Source organism: Bombina bombina, chromosome 6 (assembly GCF_027579735.1).
Source record: "Bombina bombina isolate aBomBom1 chromosome 6, aBomBom1.pri, whole genome shotgun sequence".
Taxonomy (NCBI): domain Eukaryota; kingdom Metazoa; phylum Chordata; class Amphibia; order Anura; family Bombinatoridae; genus Bombina; species Bombina bombina.
Genome location: NC_069504.1, coordinates 445,513,365 through 445,536,963, shown reverse-complemented (window position 1 = coordinate 445,536,963; position 23,599 = coordinate 445,513,365). Strand labels below are relative to the sequence as shown.

The following is a 23,599-nucleotide window of genomic DNA, read 5'->3' as shown; positions in this document are numbered from 1 at the left end:
ATTGTTAAAGGAATGGGATAGACCAGGTATACCGTTCTCTCCTCCTCCTCCTACTTTTAAGAAAATGTTTCCCATATCAGACACCATTCGGGACTTGTGGCAAACGGTCCCTAAGGTGGAGGGAGCTATATCTACTTTGGCTAAGTGTACTACCATACCTATTGAGGATAGTTGTGCTTTCAAAGACCCTATGGATAAAAAATTAGAGGGTCTTTTAAAGAAATTATTTATTCATCAAGATTTTCTTTTACAACCTACGCCTTGCATTGTTCCAGTAACTACTACAGCAGCTTTTTGGTTTGAAGCTCTAGAAGAGTCTCTGAAGGTTGAGACTCCATTAGATGATATTCTGGATAGAATTAAGGCTCTCAAGCTAGCTAATTCTTTTATTACTGATGCTGCTTTTCAAATTGCTAAATTAGCAGCAAAAAATGCAGGTTTTGCCATTCTGGCGCGTAGAGCATTATGGCTCAAATCTTGGTCTGCTGATGTGTCATCAAAATCTGAGCTTTTGGCTATTCCTTTTAAAGGTAAGACCCTAATCGGGCCTGAATTGAAGGAGATCATTTCTGACATTACTGGAGGTAAAGGCCATACCCTACCTCAGGATAAGTCTGTTATAATGAGGGGTAAACAGAATAATTTTCGTTCCTTTCGAAATTATAAAGGAGGACCCTCTGCTTCTTCTTCCTCCACAAAGCAGGAAGGGAATTTTGCTCAAACTAAGTCAGTCTGGAGACCCAACCAGACTTGGAATAAAGGTAAACAATCCAAGAAGCCTGCTGCTGTTTCCAAGACAGCATGAAGGGGTGGCCCCCAATCCGGGACCGGATCTGGTAGGGGGCAGACTTTCTCTCTTTGCTCAGGCTTGGGCAAGAGATGCTCAGGATTCCTGGGCACTGGAAATAGTGACCCACGGGTATCAACTAGAATTCAAGGATTTTCTTCCAAGGGGGAGATTTCATCTTTCACGATTATCTGTAGACCAGATAAAAAGAGAGGCGTTCTTACGCTGTGTAAAAGACCTCTATACCATGGGAGTAATTTGTCCTGTTCCAAAGCCGGAACAGGGGCAGGGGTTTTACTCAAATCTTTTTGTAGTTCCCAAAAAAGAAGGAACTTTCAGACCCATTTTAGATCTCAAGTGTCTAAACAAATTTCTCAGAGTCCCATCGTTCAAAATGGAGACAATACGAACAATCCTACCAATGATTCAGGAGGGTCAATATATGACTACCGTGGACTTGAAGGATGCATACCTTCATAACCCTATTCACAAGGATCATCATCGGTTCTTAAGGTTTGCCTTCCTGGACAAACATTATCAGTTCGTGTCTCTTCCTTTTCGTTTTTTTCACAAAGGTTCTAGGGTCTCTTTTAGCGGTTCTCAGACCGCGGGGCATAGCAGTAGCGCCTTATCTGGACAATATTCTGATTCAGTCGTCGAATTATCAATTGTCAAAATCTCACACGGACATAGTATTGTCTTTCCTGAGATCTCACGGTTGGAAAATGAACATAGAAAAGAGTTCATTAGTTCCACGGACAAGGGTTCCATTCTTGGGGACTCTTATAGACTCGGTAGACATGAAGATATTTCTGACAGAGGTCAGAAAGTCAAAGATTCTGAATACTTGCCGAGTACTTCAGTCCATTCATCGGCCATCAGTGGCTCAGTGCATGGAAGTCATTGGATTAATGGTAGCGGCAATGGATATAATTCCGTTTGCCTGCTTTCATCTCAGACCACTGCAGCTGCAATCAATATTCTGGAACTGAGAGAAATATTCAATGCGCTTCAGGCGTGGCCTCAGTTGGCTTCGGCCAAATTCATCAGATTCCAGTCAGACAACATCACGACTGTGGCATATATCAATCATCAGGGGGGAACAAGGAGCTCCTTAGCAATGATAGAAGTATCCAAGATAATCCGATGGGCGGAGGCCCACTCTTGTTATCTTTCGGCAATCTACATCCCAGGAGTAGAAAATTGGGAAGCGGATTTTCTAAGTCGTCAGACTTTTCATCTGGGGGAGTGGGAACTTCATCCAGAGGTATTTGCCTCACTGATTCTCAGATGGGGCAGACCAGAGTTGGCTCTAATGGCGTCTCAACAGAATGCCAAGCTCCTAAGATACGGATCCAGGTCAAAGGATCCACAGGCCGAACTGATAGATGCCCTGGCAGTGCCTTGGAAGTTCAGCCTAGCTTATGTGTTTCCACCATTTCCTCTCCTTCCACGCATGATTGCTCGAATCAAACAGGAGAGAGCTTCAGTAATCCTGGTAACGCCTGCGTGGCCACGCAGGACTTGGTATGCGGATCTAGTGGACATGTCCTCTCTGCCACTGTGGAAACTTCCTTTAAGATAGGACCTTCTAATTCAAGGACATTTCCAACATCCAAATCTAATTTCTCTGCAGATGACTGCTTGGAGATTGAACACTTGTTTCTATCTAAGCGAGGATTCTCTGATTCGGTCATTGATACTTTGATACAGGCTTGAAAGCCTGTCAGTAGAAAAATCTATCATAAGATATGGTGTAATTATTTTTATTGGTGTGACTCTAAGGGTTACTCATGGAGTAAAACTAAGATTCCTAGGATTCTGTTTTTGCTCCAAGAAGGATTGGAGAAAGGGTTATCAGCAAGTTCTTTAAAGGGACAGATTTCTGCTTTATCAATTTTGCTTCACAAACGTTTGGCAAATGTGCCGGATGTTCAGTCTTTTTGTCAGGCTTTAACTAGAATTAAGCCTGTGTTTGGACCCATTACTCCTCCCTGGAGTTTGAATTTAGTTCTTCAAGGGGTTCCGTTTGAACCCATGCATTCCATAGATATTAAATTGTTATCTTGGAAAGTTCTATTTAGTTGCTATTTCTTCTGCTCGAAGAGTTTCTGAGCTTTCAGCGTTACAATGGGATTCGCCTTATCTTATATTTCATTCTGATAAGGTGGTTTTACGTACCAAACCTGGATTTCTTCCTAAGGTTGTTTCAAATAAGAACATTAATCAAGAGATTGTTGTTCCTTCATTGTGTCCTAATCCTTCCAAGAAGGAGCGTCTGTTACATAATCTGGACGTGGTCCGTGCCTTGAAGTTTTACTTACAGGCAACCAAGGATTTCCGTCAATCATCTTCATTGTTCTGGAAAGCGTAGGGGTCAGAAAGCTACGGCTACCTCTCTTTCTTTTTGGCTCAGAAGTATCATCCGCCTGGCATATGAGACTGCTGGACAGCAGCCTCCTGAAAGAATTACGGCTCATTCTACTAGGGCTGTGGCTTCCACATGGGCTTTTAAAAACGATAGATCTGTGGAACAGATTTGTAAGGCTGCGACTTGGTCGTCCCTTCAAACTTTTTCCAAATTTTACAAATTTGATACTTTTGCTTCTTCTGAGGCTATTTTTGGGAGGTTCTTCAAGCAGTGGTGCCTTCCGTTTAGGTTCCTGTCTTGTCCCTCCCTTTCATCCGTGGACTTGTCATATCTTTGTAAAAGAAAAGTAAGTTTATGCTTACCTGATTAATTTCTTTTACGATATGACGAGTCCACTGCCCACCCTGTTCTTTTTAAGACAGATTTATTTATTTTTTGTAAACTTCAGTCACCTCTGCACCTTTTAGCCTTTCCTTTTCTCTTCCTAAACCTTCAGCCGAATGACTGAGGGTGGAGGGGAAGGGAGGGGCTATATATACAGCTCTGTTGTGGTGCTCTTTGCCACTTCCTGTTAGCAGGAGGTTAATATCCCATAAGCAAGGATGAAATCCGTGGACTCGTCATATCGTAAAAGATATTAATTTGTCAGGTAAGCATAAATTTACTTTTTCAGCTTCCTGTCAGTAGTGCAATGCTGTCCCTTCAGCAATGCATAACAGGAGAATGAAGAAAATTTGATAATAGAATTAAATTGGAAAGTTGTTTAAAATTGTATGTTCTATCTGAATCATAAAAGAACATTTGGGGGTTTACTATTCCTTTAAGAGCTATCAAATGAAAGATTTTGTACATGTGTGAATTATTTGCTCAGATGTTGTGCTTTTATTAGGAGGGCAAGATAATCAAAAACTCCAGTGGGTTCTCTGGTAAAGGATTTAAGTTTGATGAAACCGAGCAAGCTTTGGCCAATGAGAGGAAGAAGTTACAAAAAGCAGCTCTTGGTTTGCAAGATTCAGATGATGAAGACACAGCCCTTGATGTAAGTATTTTGTATAATAATGTGACCTTTATTCAATTATCCATATAGTAACATATACAATTATAGGAAATTACAGGTTTGCAGCTGAGTAAAAGTAACTAAAGAATATGTGCCAGATGATCAAAAACTCACTGGCATAGAGAGAAATCTCACAAAATCTTTGGGGATCTTTTTTTGAGCATTGTTTTGCTGTGCAGAGCCCTCTATAACGAGAAACCGCTCTCAAGTTAAAATGTGCCTTTCTAAAATTCTTTGAAAGACCTTACAGTACTGATGAGATATCTTGCCAGTCCAGAGGGCTTTAGATCATAATGCCCCAAGTGACATTGCTGCAAGATGGCTGAACAGTTGCAATTGGATATTATTTTTTATAACTGACACTCTAAACCAGCTATAAAAAAAAATTATGATAACCCAGCTATGTTTTGTTACTCAGATTTTTATAATACTTACGTTACCTATTCTTGGAGAATACAGAGCTCCTGGTTAGGGAGTACACACAGACCCATGTTGACCAGCACAATTAACTACACTGATCTTGGAATAAATATAAATACAAATTTTTTGTATCTATATTGAATCATCATATAAAAAATGCTGTAGATAAAGAGCTAAGAGAGATTTCTTTCATGTTATTGGCAAGAGTCCATGAGCTAGTGGATATACAATCCTACCAGGAGGGGCAAAGTTTCCCAAACCTCAAAATGCCTATAAATACACCCCTCACCACACCCACAATTCAGTTTTACAAACTTTGCCTCCTATGGAGGTGGTGAAGTAAGTTTGTGCTTGATTTTTCTTCTATGATAAGCGCTTCTCAGCATTTTGAAGCCTAATTCCTCTCAGAGTACAGTGTTTGTCAGAGGGATTTGAAGGGAGTATCACCTATTGATTTTATGGTTTTCCTTGCGGGAAATCTTTTCAAAGGTTCTCTTTTATCGGTCGTAGGGATTCATCTCCCTTTTCAGATCAACGATATACTCTTATATACCATTACCTCTGCTAATACTTTTTCAGTACTGGTTTGGCTATCTGCTTTATGTGGATGGGTGTCTCAGTAAGTATGTTTTCATTATTTAAGACACTCAGCTATGGTATGGTGCTTTATGTATTAATATAAAGTTTTAAATATATGTATTTTACTTATATTTGCCATGAGTCAGGTCTATGTATATTTCCTTTTGCAGACTGTCGGTTTCAGTTTGGGAAGCATGTTTTAGGAAGTTATTTTTCTTACCTAGGGTATAGTCTTTTTTTTTTTTTTTTTTTTTTCTTCTTCAAATTGACTGTTTCTTTCTAATGACACAGTGAGTCCACGGATCATCTAATTACTATTGGGGAATATCACTTCCCTTCGGGTTGGCCACAGCTCCCAGAATTTTCACAAAGGTGCTAGGGTCCCTTTTGGCGGTTCTAAGACCGCGGGGCATAGCAGTGGCGCCTTATCTAGACGACATCTTAATTCAGGCATCGACTTTCCAGCTAGCCAAGTCTCACACGGACATCGTGTTAGCTTTTCTGAGATCTCACGGGTGGAAGGTGAACATAAAAAAGAGTTCTCTCTTCCGTTTCACAAGAGTTTCCTTCCTAGGGACTCTGATAGACTCGGTAGAAATGAAAATATTTCTGACGGAGGTCAGAAAATCAAAACTCTTAACCACTTGCCGAGCTCTTCATTCCATTCCTCGGCCATCAGTGGCTCAGTGTATGGAGGTAATCGGACTCATGGTAGCGGCAATGGACATAGTTCCTTTTGCCCGCCTACACCTCAGACCACTGCAACTATGCATGCTCAAACAGTGAAATGGGGATTATGCAAATTTATCTCCTAAACTGCATCTGGACCAGGAGACCAGAGATTCTGTTCTCTGGTGGTTGTCTCAGGACCACCTGTCTCAGGGAATGTGTTTCCGCAGGCCAGAGTGGCTCATAGTAACGACAGAGGCCAGCCTGCTAGGCTGGGGTGCAGTCTGGAACTCCCTGAAAGCACACTCTCCTCCCGATAAACATTCTAGAACTAAGAGCGATATTCAATGCGCTTCAGGCATGGCCTCAGCTAGCTGCGGCCAAATTCATCAGATTTCAGTCGGACAACATCACGACTGTAGCTTATATCAATCATCAAGGAGGAACACTGAGTTCTCTAGCGATGATGGAGGTAACCAAAATAATCCGATGGGCAGAGGATCACTCTTGCTATCTCTCAGCAATCCATATCCCAGGGGTAGAGAACTGGGAGGCGGATTTTCTAAGTCGTCAGACTTTTCATCCGGGGGAGTGGGAGCTGACTCAGCTATGGGGCACACCAGAATTGGATCTGATGGCGTCCCGTCAAAATTCCAAACTTCCTTGTTACGGGTCCAGGTCCCGGGATCCCCAGGCGGTACTGATAGATGAATTGTATATATTAGAATTTTAGTAATTCCCCTAAGAAAAGGGGATTTACGTTTGGGGACAGGTCAAAGTTTCCCAAAATTATCCCAACAGGGTAGGCCTATGTATCCCTGGAGGGCAGTGCCTGATACCTGGTTTAATATCAAAGAAATATAAGGAAAGAAAAGAAGGTATCTTGTGGCACACTTAAATGGAAAACTTTATTTTCGATCTGATATTGTAGAAAAGGCACTAAGGAAAAGATTAAAATATAACTTTTATTGATATCTTTAAAATATTTAAATGACAAGAAAACAAAACATATAAAATGGGGAGATTTGATGTTTTCAAAAAATGTATCCCAAATGGTACTAAATTGTCATTTGTAAGTCACATAGGAACAGCTAGATAAATGCTGTTTAATAAATAGCCTCTATCAATCTATATTTAGTTTTCTATTACCATGGGAATTTATTTATATTCATTAGTTTCAAATTTCCCTAGAGATGATCTAAGTCATCCAACATAACTTGCTTATGGTAAAAATAGGTGTGAAAGGAACATTAAAATTGCTGTGTCAGGGATCACACAGGGGGATAGTGTATAACTTATTGGTGTGAATTGCGATCTCGATTTGATGGGGAATCAAATATGTAATATTATATTCCAAACTAGTTGTAAATTACTGGTGGCTGAGTGAGGTGCTTAAACAATTTTGCAGCATTGTCCCAACCCAAAAACTAACTGGTTTGGTTTGGACCACAAGATAGCATGAGTAATGCCTAATAAATTCTTAAATATACAGATTGCCCCCAAAAAAAAAAAAAAAAAAAAAAAATTACACAGAGTTAAGTGTAAATACCCCCCTGAGAAGTTAAGGTATTATTGGAGACGTCTTCCAATAATATGATAGTGTTCTGTGACACAGCTTGTTTTTATTAAAATGATATATATATGCGCTTCTCGTTATACATAAGGGGAATAACCCCTAGATTAGAATATTCTAAATCAATATATTTCAGCTTAGAACCCGTTAATGGGTGATGGACAGAGTATCACTTGGTTAAAGGTAGTGAATAAGACTATCGTAAGTAAGGCTATCAAAAAATATATGAACACTGTGGATACTCCACAATCCTATAATGACCATATACTATGATTTTGACCATATACTATGATTTTACAATAGTTTACCAGCAAGTTTTTTAACCGCTAAGCTACCCACCAAGTTTACCCACCAAGTTTAAGCTAAATTGCCGACATACGGCCAACAAAATTAAGAAATTTCTATTTTAAACATAGAGCATAAGGAGAAGCAGAGCGAACGCCTGACGCGCGTTTCGCCTACTGCTTTGTCAAAGGATGCTCTAGCAGTGCCCTGGTCCTTCAATCTGGCCTATGTATTTCCACCGTTTCCTCTCCTCCCACGTCTGGTTGCCAGAATCAAGCAGGAGAGAGCTTCGGTGATTCTGATAGCACCTGCGTGGCCACGCAGGACTTGGTATGCAGACCTAGTGGACATGTCATCTGTTCCACCGTGGACTCTGCCAATGAGGCAGGACCTTCTAATCCAAGGTCCGTTCAAGCATCCAAATCTAATTTCTCTGTGTCTGACTGCTTGGAGATTGAACGCCTGATTCTATCAAAGCGTGGTTTCTCTGAGTCGGTCATTGATACCCTGATTCAAGCTAGAAAGCCTGTCACCAGGAAAATCTATCATAAGATTTGGCGCAAATATCTTTTATTGGTGTGAATCCAAGGGTTACTCATGGAGTAAGATTAGGATTCCTAGAATATTGTCTTTTCTCCAAGAAGGAATGGAGAAGGGATTATCAGCTAGTTCCTTAAAAGGATAGATATCTGCTTTGTCTATTCTTTTACACAAACATCTGGCAGATGTCCCAGACGTTCAAGCGTTTAGTTAGGCTTTAGTCAGGATCAAGCCTGTATTTAAACCCGTTGCTCCGCCATGGAGCCTGAACTTGGTTCTTAAAGTTCTTCAAGGGGTTCCGTTTGAACCTATGCATTCCATAGATATTAAGCTTCTATCTCGGAAAGTTTTGTTTTTAGTAGCTATCTCTTCGGCTCGAAGAGTTTCTGAGTTATCTGCTTTACAGTGTGATTTACCTTACCTTGTTTTCCATGCAGATAAGGTGGTTTTGTGTACCAAACCTGGATTCCTTCCTAAGGTTGTTTCTAATAGGAATATCAATCAGGAAATTGTTGTTCCTTCGCTGTGTCCTAATCCTTCTTCAAAGAAGGAACGTCTGTTGCACAATTTTGATGTGGTTCGTGCTTTAAAGTTCTACTTACAAGCAACTAAAGATTTCCGTCAAACATCTTCATTGTTTGTTGTTTATTCTGGTAAGCGGAGAGGTCAGAAGGCTACGGCTACCTCTTTCCTTTTGGCTGAAAAGCATCATCCGTTTGGCTTATGAGACTGCTGGCCAGCAGCCTCCTGAAAGAATTACTGCTGATTCTACTAGAGCAGTGGCTTCCACATGGGCTTTTAAAAATGAGGCTTCTGTTGAACAGATTTGTAAGGCGGCGAATTGGTCTTCGCTTCATACTTTTTCCAAATTTTACAAATTTGATACTTTTGCTTCTTCGGAGGCTATTTTTGGGGGAGAGGTTCTACAAGCAGTGGTGCCTTCTGTTTAAGGTACCTGTCTTGTCCCTCCCTTCATCCGTGTCCTAAAGCTTTGGTATTGGTATCCCACAAGTATGGATGAATCTGTGGACTCGATACATCTTACAAGAGAAAACATAATTTATGCTTACCTGATAAATTTATTTCTCTTGTGATGTATCAAGTCCACGGCCCGCCCTGTTTATTTAAGACAGGTAGTCTCCTCTGCACCCTATAGTTTCTCCTTTTTCTTCCTAGCCTTTGGTCGAATGACTGGGGGGTGGAGCTAAGGGAGGAGCTATATAGACAGCTCTGCTGTGGGTGCTCTCTTTGCCACTTCCTGTAAGGAAGGAGAATATCCCACAAGTATGGATGAATCCGTGGATTGTTAAGAAGGAATGGGATAGACCAGGTATACCGTTTTCTCCCCCTCCTAATTTTAAGAAAATGTTTCCCATATCTGACACCATACGGGACTCCTGGCAATTGGTTCCCAAGGTGGAGGAAGCTATATCTACTTTAGCTAAACGTACAACTATACCCATTGAGGACAGTTGTGCTTCTAAAGATCCTATGGATAAAAAAATAGAGGGTCTTCTAAAGAAACTATTTGTTCACCAGGGTTTTCTCTTACAGCCTATTGCCTGCATGGTTCCAGTAACTACTGCAGCTTCCTTTTGGTTTGACGCCCTGGAAGAGTCTCTGAAGGTTGAGACACCTTTAGAGGACATTTTAGACAGAATTAAGGCTCTTAAACTAGCAAATTCTTTTATGACTGATGTTGCTTTTCAACTTGCAAAATTAGCAGCGTAAAACGCAGGCTTTGCCATTGTAGCGCGTTATGGCTAAAGTCATGGTCGGCTGACGTATCGTCTAAATCTAAGCTTTCATCTATTCCCTTCAAAGGTAAGACCCTATTCGGGCCTGAACTGAAGGAAATAATCTCTGACATTACTGGAGGTAAGGGTCACACCCTACCTCAGGACAAGCCCCTCAAGATGAGGAGTAAACAGAATAATTTTCGTTCCTTTCGAAATTTTAAAGGAACATCCTCTGCTTCCTCTTCCTCCACTAAGCAGGAAGGGAACTTTGCTCAATCCAAGGCGGTCTGGAGACCTAACCAGGCCTGGAATAAAGGTAAACAAGTCAAAAAGCCCGCTGCTGCTACCAAGACAGCATGAAGGGGCAGCCCCCGAGCCGGGACCGTATCTAGTAGGGGGCAGACTCTTTCTTTGCTCAGGCTTGGGCAAGGGATGTACAGGATCCCTGGGCATTGGAAATTGTGACCCAGGGGGGTATCAGTTGGAATTAAAGGACTTCCTCCCAAGGGGAAGATTTCATCTTTCACGATTGTCTGTAGACCAGACAAAAAGAGAGGCGTTCTTACGCTGTGTAAAAGACCTCTACACCATGGGTGTAATTTGCCCAGTTCCAGATCTGGAACATGGGCAGGGCTTCTATTCAAACCTATTCGTGGTTCCCAAAAAAGAGGGAACCTTCAGACCGATTTTAAATCTCAAATGTCTAAACAAGTTAATCAGAGTCCCATCGTTCCAGATGGAGACTATTCGTACAATTTTGCCAGTGATCCAGGAGGGTCAATACATGACCACGGTGGACCTGAAGGATGCGTACCTTCACATTCCTATCCACAAGGATCATCATCAGTTCCTGCGATTTGCATTTCAGGACAAACATTACCAGTTTGTGGCCCTTCCCTTCGGGTTGGCCACGGCTCCCAGGATCTTCACAAAGGTTCTAGGGTCTCTTCTAGCGGTTCTCAGGCCGCGAGGCATAGTGGTGGCGCCCTATCTGGACGATATCTTGATCCAGGCGTCAACCTATCATCTGTCCAAATCTCACACGGACATCATGTTGTCATTTCTAAGAACTCATGGTATGAAAGTGAATGTAGAAAAAAGTTCACTAGTTCCTCAGACAAGAGTTCCATTCCTGGGAACTCTGATAGACTCAGTAAACATGAAAATATTTCTGACAGGAGTCAGAAAATCAAAGATTCTAAATACTTGCTGAGCTCTGCAGTCCATTCATTGGCCATCAGTGGCTCAGTGTATGGAAGTCATCGGAATAATGGTAGCAGCAATGGATATCCCGTTTGCTCGCTTTCATCTCAGACCACTACAACTGTGCATGCTCAGTCAGTGGAATGGGGATTATGCAAATTTATCTCCTTAGATAAATCTGGACCAAGAGACCAGACACTCTCTTCGGTGGTGGTTGTCACAGGACAATCTGTCCCAAGGGATGGGCTTCCGCAGGCCATCTTGGGTAATAGTAATGACGGACGCCAGTCTCCTGGGATGGGGTGCAGTCTGGAATTCCCTGAAGGCTCAGGGTGTGTGGACTCAGGTGGAGTCTCAATTGCCAATCAATATTCTGGAACTGAGAGCGATATTCAATGCGCTGCTGGCGTGGCCTCAGTTGGCTTCGGCCAAATTCATAAGATTCCATTCGGACAATATCACGACTGTGGCATATATCAATCATCATGGGGGGAACAAGGAGTTCTTTAGCGATGATAGAAGTATCAAATATAATTTGATGGGCGGAGGCTCACTCTTGCCATCTGTCTGCGATCTATATCCCAGGAGTAGAAAACTGGGAAGCGGATTTTCTAAGTCGTCAAACTTTTCATCCGGGGGAGTGGGAACTTCATCCGGAGGTGTTTGCAACCTTGATTCATCAATGGGGCACACCGGAATTGGATCTGATGGCATCTCGACAGAATGCCAAACTTCCACGTTACGGGTCCAGGTGGTCAAGGGATCCCCAGGCTGTACTGATAGATGCTCTAGCAGTACCTTGGTCATTCAACCTGGCTTATGTGTTTCCACCTTTTCCTCTCCTTCCTCATGTGATTGCCAGAATCAAACAGGAGAGGGCTTCAGTAATTCCAATAGCGCCTGCGTGGAAATGTCGTCTCTGTCACCGTGGAGACTGCCATTGAGAAAGGACCTTCTCATTCAAGGTCCTTTCCAACATCCAAATCTAACTTCTCTGCAGCTGACTGCTTGGAGATTGAACGCTTGATTTTATCTAAGCGGTGTTTCTCTGAGCCGGTCATTGATACTCTGATTCAGGCTCGCAAGCTGGTTACTAGGAAAATTTACAATAAGATATGGCGTAAATATCTTTATTGGTGTGAATCCAAGGGTTACTCATGGAGTAAGATTAAGATTCTTAGGATTTTGTCTTTTCTCCAAGAAGGATTGGAGAAGGGATTATCAGCTAGTTCCTTGAAGGGACACATTTCTGCTTTGTCAATTTTGCTTCACAAGCGTCTGGCTGATGTCCCAGATGTTCAGGCTTTTTGTCAGGCTTTAATCAGAATCAAGCCTGTGTTTAAAACAATTGCTCCACCATGGAGCTTGAATTTAGTTCTTAATGTTCTTCAAGGGGTTCCGTTTGAACCCATGCATTCCATAGATATTAAACTGTTATCTTGGAAAGTTTTGTTTTTAGTAGCTATTTCTTCGGCTCGAAGAGTTTCTGAGCTTTCTGCATTACAATGTGATTCCCCTTATCTTATATTCCATTCTGATAAGGTGGTTTTGCGTACTAAACCTGGATTCCTTCCTAAGGTTGTTTCAAATAATATTAATCAGGAAATTGTGGTTCCTTCCTTGTGTCCTAATCCTTCCTCTAAGAAGGAACGTTTGTTACATAATTTGGATTTGGTTCGCTCTTTAAAATTTTATTTACAAGCAACCAAGGATTTCAGTCAAACATCTTCCCTGTTTGTGTTTATTCTCGGAAGCGTAGGGGTCAAAAAGCTATGGCTACTTCTCTCTCTTTTTGGCTGTGAAGCATCATCCGCCTGGCATATGAGACTGCTGGACAGCAGCCCCCTGAAAAGATTACGGCTCATTCCACTAGAGCTGTGGCTTCCACTTGGGCTTTGAAAAACGATGCTTCTGTTGAACAGATTTGTAAGGCTGCGACTTGGTCCTCCCTTCATACTTTTTCCAAATTTTCCAAATGTGGTACTTTTGCTTCTTCTGAGGCTATTTTTGGGAGAAAGGTGCTTCAAGCAGTGGTGCCTTCCGTTTAGGTTCCTGTCTTGTCCCTCCCTTTCATCCGTGTCCTAAAGCTTTAGTATTGGTATCCCACAAGTAAAGGATGAAACCCGTGGACTCTGTATATCTTGTAAAAGAAAAGGAAATTTATGCTTACCTGATAAATTCATTTCTTTTACGATATACCGAGTCCACGGCCCACCCTGTCATTTTGAGACCGGATTTACTATTTATAAACTTAAGTCACCTCTGCACCTTGTTAGTTCTTTCCCTTTCTCTTCCTATACCTTTGGTCGAATGACTGTGGGGAGGAGTTAAGGGAGGAGCTATATAGCAGCTCTGCTGTGGTGCTCTTTGCCACTTCCTGTTAGCAGGAGGAATATATCCCACAAGTAAAGGATGAAACCCGTGGACTCGGTATATCGTAAAAGAAATTAATTTATCAGGTAAGCATAAATTTCCTTTTTAATGATCCTTTAGATAGGAAACTTAATTCTTATCTAAGGAAAGCTTATTTATATTCTGGCTATATATGGTTCTCAGTTGGATTCAATTATTTCAACTATCACTGGGGGGGAAGGGAGTTTTTTTGCCTCGGAATTAAAGATCTAAGGGTAAATATATAGCTTCTAATCATTTTCGTTCTTTTCGACAGAATAAGGAACAGAAAACCAATCCTTCCCCTAAAGACTTTGGTTCCAATTGGAAACCTTTCAGTTGGAATAAATCCAAGCCTTTTAAGAAACCAAAGCCAGCCACCAAGTCTGCATGAAGGTGCGGCCCTCGATCCAGTTCAGCTGGTGCGGGGCAGATTGAAATTATTCCAAGACATTTGGGCAGATTTTTTTTCAAAGTCAGTGGATTCAGAGTAAGGATTCAGAGTAAGACCTCCTGTGAGAAGTTTTGCGGTTTTTCCTTATTTGGACGATATCTTGGTACTAGCTCAGTCTTTACAGTTAGCCGAATCTCACACAAATCAACTAGTGTTGTTTCTTCAAAGACATGGTTGGAGGATCAATTTACCAAAGAGTTTCTTGATTCCTCAGACAAGGGTCACCTCCAGATAGATTGTGTCCATGACTGTCTTTAACAGACAAGAGACTAATGAAATTGGTTTAGGCTTGTCGAAACCTTCAGTCTCAATCATTCCCTTCAGTGGCTATATGCATGGAAGTTTTAGGTCTCACGACTGCAGCATCGGACTTGATCCCCTTTGCTCGTTTTCATATGAGACCTCTCCAGCTTTGTATGCTGAATTAATGGTGCAGAGATTATACTCGGATATCACAATTGATATACTTAAATCCCAACATTCAACTCTCTCTGACTTGGTGGTTAGACCATCATCGTATAGTTCAAGGGGCTTTTTTTTTTTTTTTTTTCACCCTACCTCGACTGTGATCACAATAGATGCAAGACTTTCAGGTTGGGGAGCTTTCTGGCGATCTCTGACAGCACAAGGGGTTTGGAAACCTCAATCAATATCAATATTTTAGAACTCCGTGCTATTTTCAGGGCTCTTCAGGTTTGGCCTCTGTTAAAGAGATACCCATTCATTTGTTTTTAGACCCACAGTATCACAACTTTGGCATATGTCAATAATCAGGGTGGGACTCGCAGTCCCCTAGCTATGAAAGAAGTATCTTGGATACTTTCTTGGGCGGAATCTAGCTCTTGTCTAATTTCTGTGGTGCATATCCCAGGTGTAGACAATTGGGAAGCGGATTTTCTCAGCCGTCAGACCTTACATCTGGGGGGGAGTGGTCTCTCCATCCAGATGTATTTTGTCAGATTGTACAGATGTGGGGTCTTCCAGAAATAGATCTGATGGTTTCTCATCTAAACAAGAAACTTCCCAGGTACCTGTCCAGGGATCCTCAGGCAGAGATAGTGGATGCTTTAGCAGTTCCTTGGTTTTACCAACCTGCTTATATCTTTCCGCCTCTAGTTCCTCTTCCAAGAGTAATCTCCATGATCATTATGGAACAATCATCAGTTTCTGATAGCACCAGCGTGGCCTCATAGGTTTTGGTATGCGGATCTTGTCCGTATGTCCTGTTGCCAGCCTTGGCCACTTCCTTTAAGACCAGACCTTCTGTCTCAAGGGCCGTTTTTCCATCAGAATCTCAAATCGTTAAATTTAAAGGTATGGAAATTGCTTAGTGCTTAATCATAGAGGTTTCTCTGACTCAGTGACTAATACTATGCTACAGTCTTGTAAGTTTGTTTCAATGAAGATTTATTATCGAGTTTGGAAGACCTATATTTCATGGTGGTCTCATAAATTCTCCTGGCATTCTTTTAGAATTCCTAGAATTTTACAGTTTCTTCAGGATGGTTTGGATAAAGGTTTGTCTGCAAGTATTTTGAAGGGACAAATCTCTACTTATTCTGTTTTATTTCATAGAAAGATTTCTAAGCTTCCTGATATTCACTGTTTTGTTCAGGCTTTGGTTTGACATTAACTACTTTCTTGGAAAAGGTTGTTTCTTTTGGCTATCTCTTCAGCTAGAAGAGTTTCCGAATTGTCTGCTCTCTTGTGAGTCTCTTTTTCTGACTTCTTTCATGTAATTGGCAAGAGTCCATGAGCTAGTGACATATGGGATATACAATCCTACCAGGAGGGGCAAAGTTTCCCAAACCTCAAAATGCCTATAAATACACCCCTCTCCACACCCACAATTCAGTTTTACAAACTTTGCCTCCTATGGAGGTGGTGAAGTAAGTTTGTGCTAAGATTTCTACGTTGATATGCGCTTCTCAGCATTGTTGAAGCCCGATTCCTCTCAGAGTACAGCGAATGTCAGAGGGACGTGAAGGGAGTATCACTTGTTTGAATACGATGATTTCCCTAATGGGGGTCTATTTCATAGGTTCTCTGTTATCGGTCGTAGAGATTCATCTCCTACCTCCCTTTTCAGATCGACGATATACTCTCAATTTACCATTACCTCTACTAATAACTGTTTTAGTACTGGTTTGGCTATCTGCTATATGTGGATGGGTGTCTTTTGGTAAGTATGTTTTTTATTACTTTAGACACCTTTATATAAAGTTCTAAATATATGTATTGTACTTATATTTGCCATGAGTCAGGTTCATGTATTTCCTTCAGCAGACTGTCAGTTTCATATTTGGGAAATTTAAACATTTTAAGAAATGTATTTCTTACTTGGGGTTTTAGTCTTTTTTTCAATTGACTACTTCTTGCTATTGCGGGTATTAGGCCCGCGGGTGCGTCAAATGCTAAACTTTATTGCGTCATTCTTGGCGCAAATTTTTTTTGGCGCAGAAAGACGTTATGACGCAACTTCGTCATTTCCGTCATACGTGACGCAGAGACCTTTCACACGGCGGCGTCATTAGTGACGAGAGTGTCATTTCCGGTTATTTTTGGCGCCAAAAAGTTTAAGTTTACGTTAAATTTTTTGCATTATTTCAATACCCCATTGATGTTTGCCTCTTGCTTTTTTCTCTATCAGAGGCCTATGCTTTTGCATTTTTCCCCATTCCTGAATCTGTCATATAAGGTAATAATTTTGCTTTATATGTTGTTTTTTCTCTTACATTGAGCAAGATGTCCCAATCTGATACTGCCTCAGAAGTTTCTGCTGGAACATTGCTGCCTGACATCGGGTCTACCAAAGCTAAGTGCATTTGTTGTAAAAGTGTAGAAATTATTCACCAAATGTCATTTGTATTAGTTGTCATGATAAACTTTTACATGCAGATAGTGTTTCCATCAGTAATAGTACATTGCCAGTTGCAGTTCCTTCAACTTCTAATGTACATGATATGCCTGTAAATTTTAAAGAATTTGTTTCTGATTCTATTCTGAAGGCTTTGTCTGCATTTCCACATTCTAATAAACGTAAAAGGTCTTTTAAAACTTCTCATTTAGCTGATGAAATGACCAGCAACATAATAATTTATCCTCTTCTGATGAGGATCTATCGGATTCAGAAGATCCTTCCTCAGACATCGACACTGACAAATCTACTTATTTATTTAAAATAGAGTATATGCGTTCTTTATTAAAAGAAGTGTTAATTACTTTGGGTATTGAGGTAACCAGTCCTATTGACGTTCAGTTAAATAAACGTTTAAATGCTGTTTTTAAACCTCCTGTGGTTTCCCCAGGGGTTTTTCCTATTCCTGACGCTATTTATGATATGATTTCTAGGGAATGGAATAAGCCAGGTACTTCTTTTATTCCTTCTTCAAGGTTTAAAAAATTGTATCCTTTACAAGCAAAATCTATAGAGTTTTGGGAAAAGATCCCCAAAGTTGATGGGGCTATTTCTACTCTTGCTAAACGTACCACTATTCCTATGGAAGATAGCACTTCCTTTAGATAGGAATCTTGAATCCTAAGGAAGGCCTATTTATATTCAGGTCATCTTCTCAGACCTGCTATTTCTTTGGCTGATGTTGCGGCTGCCTCAACTTTTTCGTTGGAGAATTTAGCTCAACGAGAATTGGATCCTGACATATCTAGCATTACTCGCTTACTGCAACATGCTAATAATTTTATTTGTGATGCCATTTTTGATATCAAAATTGATGTTAGATCCATGTATTTAGCTGTATTAGCTAGAAGAGCTTTGTGGCTTAAATCTTGGAATGCTGATATGACATCTAAATCTAGATTACTATCTCTTTCTTTCCAAGGTAATAATTTATTTGGTTCTCAGTTGGATTCTATTATTTTAACTATCACTGGAGGAAAATGAGTTTTCTCTTGTAAAGGTGTATCCAGTCCACGGGTTCATCCATTACTTGTGGGATATTCTCCTTCCCAACAGGAAGCTGGAAGAGGACACCCACAGCAGATCGGTCTATATAGCTCCTCCCCTAACTGCCACCCCCAGTCATTCTTTTGCAGCTCTCGACAAGAAAGGAAGTATCAAGAGAGATGTGGTGACTTAGTGTAGTTTTTACCTTCAATCAAAAGTTTATTTTTAAACGGTACCGGCGTTGTACTGTTTTTACTCTCAGGCAGAAATTGGAAGAAGACTTCTGCCTGGAGGTTTGATGATCTTAGCGGTTTGTAACTAAGGTCCATTGCTGTTCTCACACATAACTGAAGAGTATGGAAAGAAAACTTCAGTTGGGGGGATGGTCTGCAGATTGCCTGCTTTAAAGTTGTGTTCAGTATATTTTTTTCTAGAGAGATAAGGTCTAGAAAATGCTGACAGTGCCTGGTATATTTAAGGTAAGCCTGATACAGTGATTTAACAACAACTGCGATCATGCTTGCAAAAAGGGATAATATTCATGTTAATACCTATATTACTTAGTGTAAAAACGTTTGCATGATTTATAAATAAAAACGTTTTTTCTCTGAGGGTGATAAATCTTTATTTGGGGCCTAGTTTCCACATGGCTTGTTAGATTTCTCCTAGGAGTACTTTTTTAAGGCCCTCTGACTTTGAGTGCATGGTGGGAGGGGCCTATTTTCATTTCAGTCTGAGACATCCAGCTTCCCTGAAGGAGTCCTCTGGCTTATAGGACATCTATAGAGTTTTGTTCCTGCAAAAATCGTATTTGAGGGCAGGTAGGAGCCACAGCAGAGCTGTGGCAGTGTGTGTGTCTGTTTGTTAACAGGTTTAACATTTTTCTAATTCGTTTTTGGGCCTGAGTGGTTAATCATCCATTTGCAAGTGGGTGCAATGCTGCTTTAGTCCCTTATACACACTGTAAAAATTTCGTAGAGTTTACTACTTTTTTTCACTGTTTTGCAGTTTATGTGAGAGAGCTTCTATCTGTGGGTGACTTCTCTGATTCAGGGAAGGCGTTACTTCAGTCTGTCTCTGAAATGACAGCATTTAAATTTCAGCTTGAACACCTCCGCGTGTTGCTCAGGGAGGTTTTAGCGACTCTGGATGACTGTGACACCATTGTAGTCCCAGAGAAATTGTGTAAAATGGACAAATACTTTGCAGTGCCTGTTTACACTGATGTTTTTCAAATCCCTAAGAGGTTTTCAGAAATTATTTCTAAGGAATGGGATAGACCAGGTGTGCCGTTCTCTCCTCCTCCTGCTTTTAAGAAAAGGTTTCCTATAGATGCCGCTACACGGGACTTGTGGCAGACGGTTCCTAAGGTGGAGGGAGCAGTCTCTACCCTAGCTAAACGTACAACTATTCCTGTCGAGGACAGTTGTTCTTTCCTAGATCCTATGGATAAGAAATTAGAGGGTTTCCTTAAGAAAATCTTTATACAACAAGGTTTTATTCTCCAGCCTCTTGCATGCATTGCCCCAGTCACTGCTGCAGCTGCTTTCTGGTTCGAGTCTCTGGAGGAGGCTTTACAGGTAGAGACCCCGTTGGATGATATCCTTGACAGGCTTAAAGCTCTTAAGTTAGCCAATTCATTTATTTCTGACACCGTTTTTCATTTACTCAAAGCAAAGTGTGGAAAACAGCACCAACAGATATGTGGCTTGTGGGGCACGGAACCCAGGATCTGCCTTATCCTGCAAATACTTCAAGTAGCAAAAAAGATTTGTTCCAGCCACCAATAGTTAAAAAACCTTTATTTCTTCATATAGGGTCTTTTGACAAACATACAACGTTTCAGACCTGCTATACATGACTAAGGACCTATAGCAGGTCTGAAACGTTGTATGTTTGTCAAAAGACCCTATATGAAGAAATAAAGGTTTTTTAACTATTGGTGGCTGGAACAAATCTTTTTTGCTACCGTTTTTCATTTAACCAAGCTAACGGCTAAAAATTCAGGTTTTGCCATTCCGGCACGTAGGGCGCTATGGCTTAAATCCTGGTCAGCTGATGTCACTTCAAAGTCTAAACTTCTCAATATCCCCTTCAAAGGGCAGACCCTATTTGGGCCTGGACTGAAGGAGATCATTTCTGATATTACTGGAGGAAAAGGCCACGCCCTTCCCCAGGATAGGTCAAACAAGTTAAGGACCAAACAGACTAATTTTCGTTCCTTTCGAAACTTCAAGAGTGGCGCAGCTTCATCTTCCTCTTCTACAAAACAAGAGGGAAATTTTGCCCAGTCCAAGCCAGTCTGGAGACATAACCAGGCTTGGAACAAGGGGAAACAGGCCAAAAAGCCTGCTGCTGCCTCTAAGACAGCATGAAGGAGTAGCCCCCGATCCGGGACCGGATCTAGTGGGTGGCAGACTTTCTCTCTTCGCCCAGGCTTGGGCAAGAGACGTCCAGGATCCCTGGGCTCTGGAAATTGTTTCCCAGGGATATCTTCTGGATTTCAAAGCTTCATCTCCAAAGGGGAGATTTCATCTCTCACAATTATCTGCAAAACAGATAAAGAGAGAGGCATTCTTACATTGCGTTCAAGACCTACTAGTTATGGGAGTGATCCACCCAGTTCCAAAGAGGAACAGGGGCAGGGCTTCTATTCAAATCTGTTTATAGTTCCCAAGAAAGAGGGAACTTTCAGACCAATCTTGGATCTCAAGATCCTAAACAAATTTCTCAGGGTCCCATCCTTCAAGATGGAGACTAATCGAACCATCCTACCTATGATCCAGGATGGTCAATATATGACTACCGTGGATTTAAAGGATGCTTATCTACATATTCCGATACACAGGGATCATCATCAGTTTCTCAGGTTCGCCTTCCTAGACAGGCATTACCAGTTTGTGGCTCTTCCCTTCGGGTTAGTCACGGCACCAATAATCTTTACAAAGGTTCTAGAGTCCCTTCTGGCGGTTCTAAGACCGCGGGGTATAGCAGTAGCCCCTTACCTAGACGACATCCTGATACAGGCGTCAACTTTTCATATCGCCAGGTCCCATACGGACATTGTTCTGGCATTCCTTATGTCTCACGGGTGGAAGGTGAACGAAGGAAAGAGTTCTCTCTCACCTCTCACAAGAGTTTCCTTCAAAGGAACTCTGATAGATTCAGTAGAAATGAAGATTTATCTGACAGAGGTCAGGTTGTCAACACTTCTAACTTCCTGCCGTGGTCTTTATTCCATTTCTCGTCCGTCAGTGGCTCAGTGTATGGAGGTAATCGGATTAATGGTAGCGGCAATGGACATAGTTCCGTTTGCCCGCCTACATCTCAGACCACTGCAACTTTGCATGCTCAATCAGTGGAATGGGGATTACACAGATTTGTCCCCTCTACTAAATCTGGATCAAGAGACCAGGGATTCTCTTCTCTGGTGGCTATCTCGGGTCCATCTGTCCAAGGGAATGAGTTTCCGCAGGCCAGAATGGACTATAGTAACGACAGATGCCAGCCTTCTGGGCTGGGGTGCAGTCTGGAACTCCCTGAAGGCTCAGGGTTCGTGGACTCAGGAGGCCCTCCTTCCGATAAACATTCTGGAACTAAGAGCGATATTCAATGCTCTTCAGGGTTGGCCTCAGCTAGCTGCGGTCAGGTTCATCAGATTTCAGTTGGACAACATCACGACTGTAGCCTATATCAACCATCAGGGGGGAACAAGGAGCCCCCTGGCAATGTTGGAGGTTTCAAAGATAATTCTATGGGCAGAGGTTCACTCTTGCCATCTCTCAGCTATCCATATCCCAGGAGTAGAGAACTGGGAGGCTGATTTTCTAAGTCTGCAGACTTTTCATCCGGGGGAGTGGGATCTCCATCCGGAGGTATTTGCCCAGTTGATCCAACTTTGGGGCAAACCAGAACTGGATCTCATGGCGTCTCGTCAGAACGCCAAGCTTCCTTGTTACGGGTCCAGGTCCAGGGATCCCAAGGCATCGCTGATAGATGCTCTAGCAGCGCCCTGGTCCTTCAGCCTGGCTTATGTGTTTCCACCGTTTCCTCTGCTCCCTCGTATGATTGCCAAGATCAAGCAGGAGAGCGCTTCGGTGATCTTGATAGCCCCTGCGTGGCCACCCAGGACTTGGTATGCAGATCTGGTGGACATGTCATCCTTTCCACCATGGACTCTGCCGCTAAGGCAGGACCTTCTACTTCAAGGTTCCTTCAAACATCCAAATCTAATTTTTCTACGTCTGACTGCTTGGAGATTGAATGCTTGATTCTATCAAAGCGTGGTTTTTCCGAATCGGTCATTGATACCTTAATTCAGGCTCGAAAGCCTGTCACCAGGAAAATCTATCATAAGATATGGTGTAAATATCTTCATTGGCGTGAATCCAAGGGTTACTCATGGAGTAAGGTCAGGATTCCTAGGATATTATCTTTTCTCCAAGAAGGATTGGAGAAGGGATTGTCAGCTAGTTCCTTAAAGGGACAGATTTCTGCTCTGTATTCTTTTGCACAAACGTCTGGCTGAGGTTCCAGACGTTCAGGCGTTTTGTCAGGCTTTAGTTAGAATCAAGCCTGTGTTTAAACCTGTTGCTCCGCCATGGAGTTTAAATTTAGTTCTTAAAGTTCTTCAAGGGGTTCCGTTTGAACCTTTGCATTCCATAGATATTAAGCTTTTATCTTGGAAAGTTCTATTTTTAGTAGCTTTCTCCTCGACTCGAAGAGTTTCGGAGTTATCTACTTTACAGTGTGATTCCCCTTATCTGATTTTCCATGCAGATAAGGTAGTGTTACGTACCAAACCTGGGTTTCTGCCTAAGGTGGTATCTAATAAGAATTTCAATCAGGAGATTGTTGTTCCTTCCCTATGTCTTAATCCTTTTTCAAGGAAGGAACATCTATTACACAATCTTGATGTGGTTCGTGCTTTAATGTTTTATTTACAAGCTACGAAAGATTTTCGTCAAATATCTGCTTTGTTTGTTGTCTACTCTGGACAGAGGAGAGGCCAAAAGGCTTCGGCAACTTCTCTTTCCTTTTGGCTAAGAAGCATAATTCGCTTAGCTTATGAGACTGCTGGCCAGCAGCCTCCTGAAAGAATTACAGCTCATTCTACTAGAGCAGTAGCTTCCACATGGGCTTTTAAACATGAGGCCTTTTGTAAGGCAGCGACTTGGTCTTCGCTTCATACCTTTTCTAAATTCTATAAATTTGATACTTTTGCTTCTTCGGAGGCTATTTTTGGGAGAAAGGTCTTACAGGCTGTGGTGCCTTCCGTTTGTTTCCTGCCTTGTTCCTCCCTTCATCCGTGTCCTAAAGCTTTGGTATTGGTATCCCACAAGTAATGGATGAACCCGTGGACTGAATACACCTTTACAAGAGAAAACAAAATTTATGCTTACCTGATAAATTTATTTCTCTTGTGGTGTATCCAGTACACGGCCCGCCCTGTCATTTTAAGGCAGGTGTTTTTTATTTTTAAACTACAGTCACCACTGCACCCTATAGTTTCTCCTTTTTTTCTTGCTTGTCTTCGGTCGAATGACTGGGGGTGGCAGTTAGGGTACGAGCTATATAGACAGCTCTGCTGTGGGTGTCCTCTTGCAGCTTCCTGTTGGGAAGGAGAA

The 23,599-nt window shown here is 41.8% G+C and overlaps 1 protein-coding gene across 1 annotated transcript in view; it reads left to right on the top strand.

Moving 5' to 3' along the window:
* Positions 1–23,599, top strand: part of DDX46 (DEAD-box helicase 46) — a 377,912-nt gene that overhangs the window by 281,751 nt on the left and 72,562 nt on the right. The window contains exon 18 of the mRNA XM_053717210.1: positions 4,048–4,197. Within this exon, the coding sequence (XP_053573185.1) occupies positions 4,048–4,197 (150 nt within the window). The remainder of the gene's footprint in view (positions 1–4,047; positions 4,198–23,599) is intronic.